The 2,500-nt window shown below is 42.7% G+C and overlaps 1 protein-coding gene across 1 annotated transcript in view; it reads right to left on the bottom strand.

Annotated features, from left to right (window-relative positions):
- plekho2 (pleckstrin homology domain containing, family O member 2) overlaps positions 1 to 2,500 on the bottom strand; it is a 13,148-nt gene that overhangs the window by 8,149 nt on the left and 2,499 nt on the right. Inside the window, exons 2-3 of the mRNA XM_084476015.1 lie at positions 562 to 711; positions 1 to 112 (exon numbers count right to left, since the gene is read on the bottom strand). The exon at positions 1 to 112 is cut by the window's left edge and continues 11 nt beyond it. Coding sequence (XP_084332141.1) covers positions 1 to 112; positions 562 to 711 — 262 coding nt within the window. The remainder of the gene's footprint in view (positions 113 to 561; positions 712 to 2,500) is intronic.

A 2,500-nucleotide genomic window follows, 5' to 3' on the forward strand; every position in this document is an offset into this window, starting at 1 on the left:
ATTTGGGTTCTCGTATCAATATCAATCTGTTCTTCTTCTTGAAGAAGCTCTTCAACTCAAAGCATTTCTCATAGTTTTCAAGGTCTAATCTCTGCAGGCATGTTTTCAAGTCCTGTAATGCGAACAATGAAGTAAATGTTATTCAGCTGGCAACTAGAATTGCTTCAAATGTATATTTTTTAGAAAGACGTTCCACTTTAAGTGTGGTATAAACTGCTTTGGAGGAAAAGCATATAGAGTACAAAGAGTATATAGGGTTAGAATGTTCCCTCAGTCAGACTGTATTACTTCCTTATTTGTAACATATTATAATTAATATGTTAAAATAACTACTACTAAAATAACTAAACTAAAATACTTAATACATTTTCACTCTAAAATCATCACGACTCATTTCCGAAAACAATTGTGATGACTAATTTCCTCAAAATCTATAAATAAGCACTTAACCCAAACAAGTAAATACACTATGCTCCTAAAAGACATCTTAAGCAATCCCAGTGGAGCTCAACTGCCTCATCTAGCCTCCAGGCTAACGACAAGCCCTGCTCCGTAGCCTACCTCGTTTTCATACACCACCACTTCTGTCTTCTCCACGTGGACGTAGCGGTCCTTGTAGACAGCCAAAAACCCGCCAGAGGCCTTCTTCACCCAGCCAGCCTTGCTGAGGAACCTGGCATCTTTAGGCTGGGCCGGGTCCCCCTTCACACCCTGCATGGACACAAACCAGGCGCAGGGCATTAGCGCTTGCATGCAGAGAAAAACATCATTACCAGTTCAACTGTTTCAGATGTCCAGTTTATGAGGCACTCAGATACATCAGCCACAGGTTAGACTTCTTCAGGAGATGGTTATCAAACATTAATGGAAAATTTGTCGGAAAATGTGTTGCTGCATCTGGGGGGTATTACATTTTAACATCACATAAAACATAAACACATTAAAATGAGGAATTGTTTCAAAAGTTAAACTGTTGAAATGAAACTCAGAACTCAAAACAGAAGTGTGTAAAGCAGGACACATCCCACTTCTTCCACATGTCTATGTTTTATCAGATGTCAACAAGAAGATGATTGATAACAACCCCGTGATCAAATTTACTCAAGATCGGCTTGACTAAAGTCTAGTCCATAAAAAGTTGATTTGTTAATGAAAATGAATATTGATACCAATCTCAAACCCTAATTGATTTTGCTCAACCTAATTTCCTTATTCTGCCGCCTTAATAAATCACTTCAGGTTAGGCAGAATCAGCTTCATATTATGTTGTCAATGTGATCAATATGAACCAAGTATACCAAGTTTCATAAGAACCGACATTTCACAATCGGATTCAAGTCTCAACCTATAACTCAAGCCGATAACTACATTTTAGCACCAAATCGAGTATTGGTTAAAGTTGTGTAATAACTGCACAATTAGCTTTAGAACAACTGTTGTAGCTAGACCAAGCAATGCTTCACAGTACTGACACTGAAGCGCTGAGCCAAGCAGCTGACAGAGAAGGCTCAGCTTGTGTCTGTTTGTATCTGAGGAAATACCACAGGATATCTTTTCAGCTGGTCATCTAAATGTTCCACTTTCACTGTAACACGGTTAACCCCCGCATCCTGGCTGGCTGGGCACACAGGGACTAGCATGCTAAGTACAGATAGAGAGGGAAGAGAGCGGTACCAAGTGAGATGAACCTGAGTGTTGCTGAGGCCCATAAGCCAACAGTGTAGGTGGACTGTCTAGGACTTCACACAACAACCAAACAACCTTCACGGCTCACAGGGGACACTGCCTGCATTTTCCCTCCCAATTTCACACTGTGTGTGTGTGTGTGTCTTTCTCTCTCTCCTTCTCTCAAATAAAAGCATGTTCATTAGAGGAACAGATGGAGACCGGTGAAGATGTTTGAACGACTTAGAGACAAGTTGGCCTTGCAGCTCAGAGTACAGGAGTGAACTTCTAGAATAACTTGTTGCTGATGGCTTCATACAGGAAATGTGCCTGTTCTGCATTTAGGGCCGACCTAACCACAAGCTAAACACAAGCCTTTGCACAAGATACCTTATTAGGCCTCTACTTAGAGCGTAAAATAATGTGGCTTTTTTTCTTGTTTGCTGCATTCAAAGTCTTTGATTGCCATCTTTGGTAATCCAACTCAAAACGTCTTAAAGCATTTCACTTTCCTTGTTCCTTTTGAACAGTGAATCTCTTCTATCCTGTGATCAAGATGTGAAGCAACATCTCTGTCTTGTGGAGCAGCGGGGTCAAGCATAGAGGACGAGGAGGAGGAGGGAAGAGGAGGAGGAGGGATGGAGGAGGAGAGGAGGAGGAGGACGAGGGAGGAGGAGAGGAGAAGGAGGAGGAGAAAGAGGAGGAGGAGGAGGAGGAGGAGAGGAGGAGGTGGAGGGAGGAGGAGGGAACAGGAGAGGAGGAGGTGGACGGAGGAAGAGGGAGGAGGAGAGGAGGAGGAGGAGGAGGAGGAGGAGAGGAGAAATCCAGCGAGGGA

The sequence above is a fragment of the Micromesistius poutassou genome (genome assembly GCF_964030765.1).
Source record: "Micromesistius poutassou genome assembly, chromosome: 12".
NCBI lineage: Eukaryota > Metazoa > Chordata > Actinopteri > Gadiformes > Gadidae > Micromesistius > Micromesistius poutassou.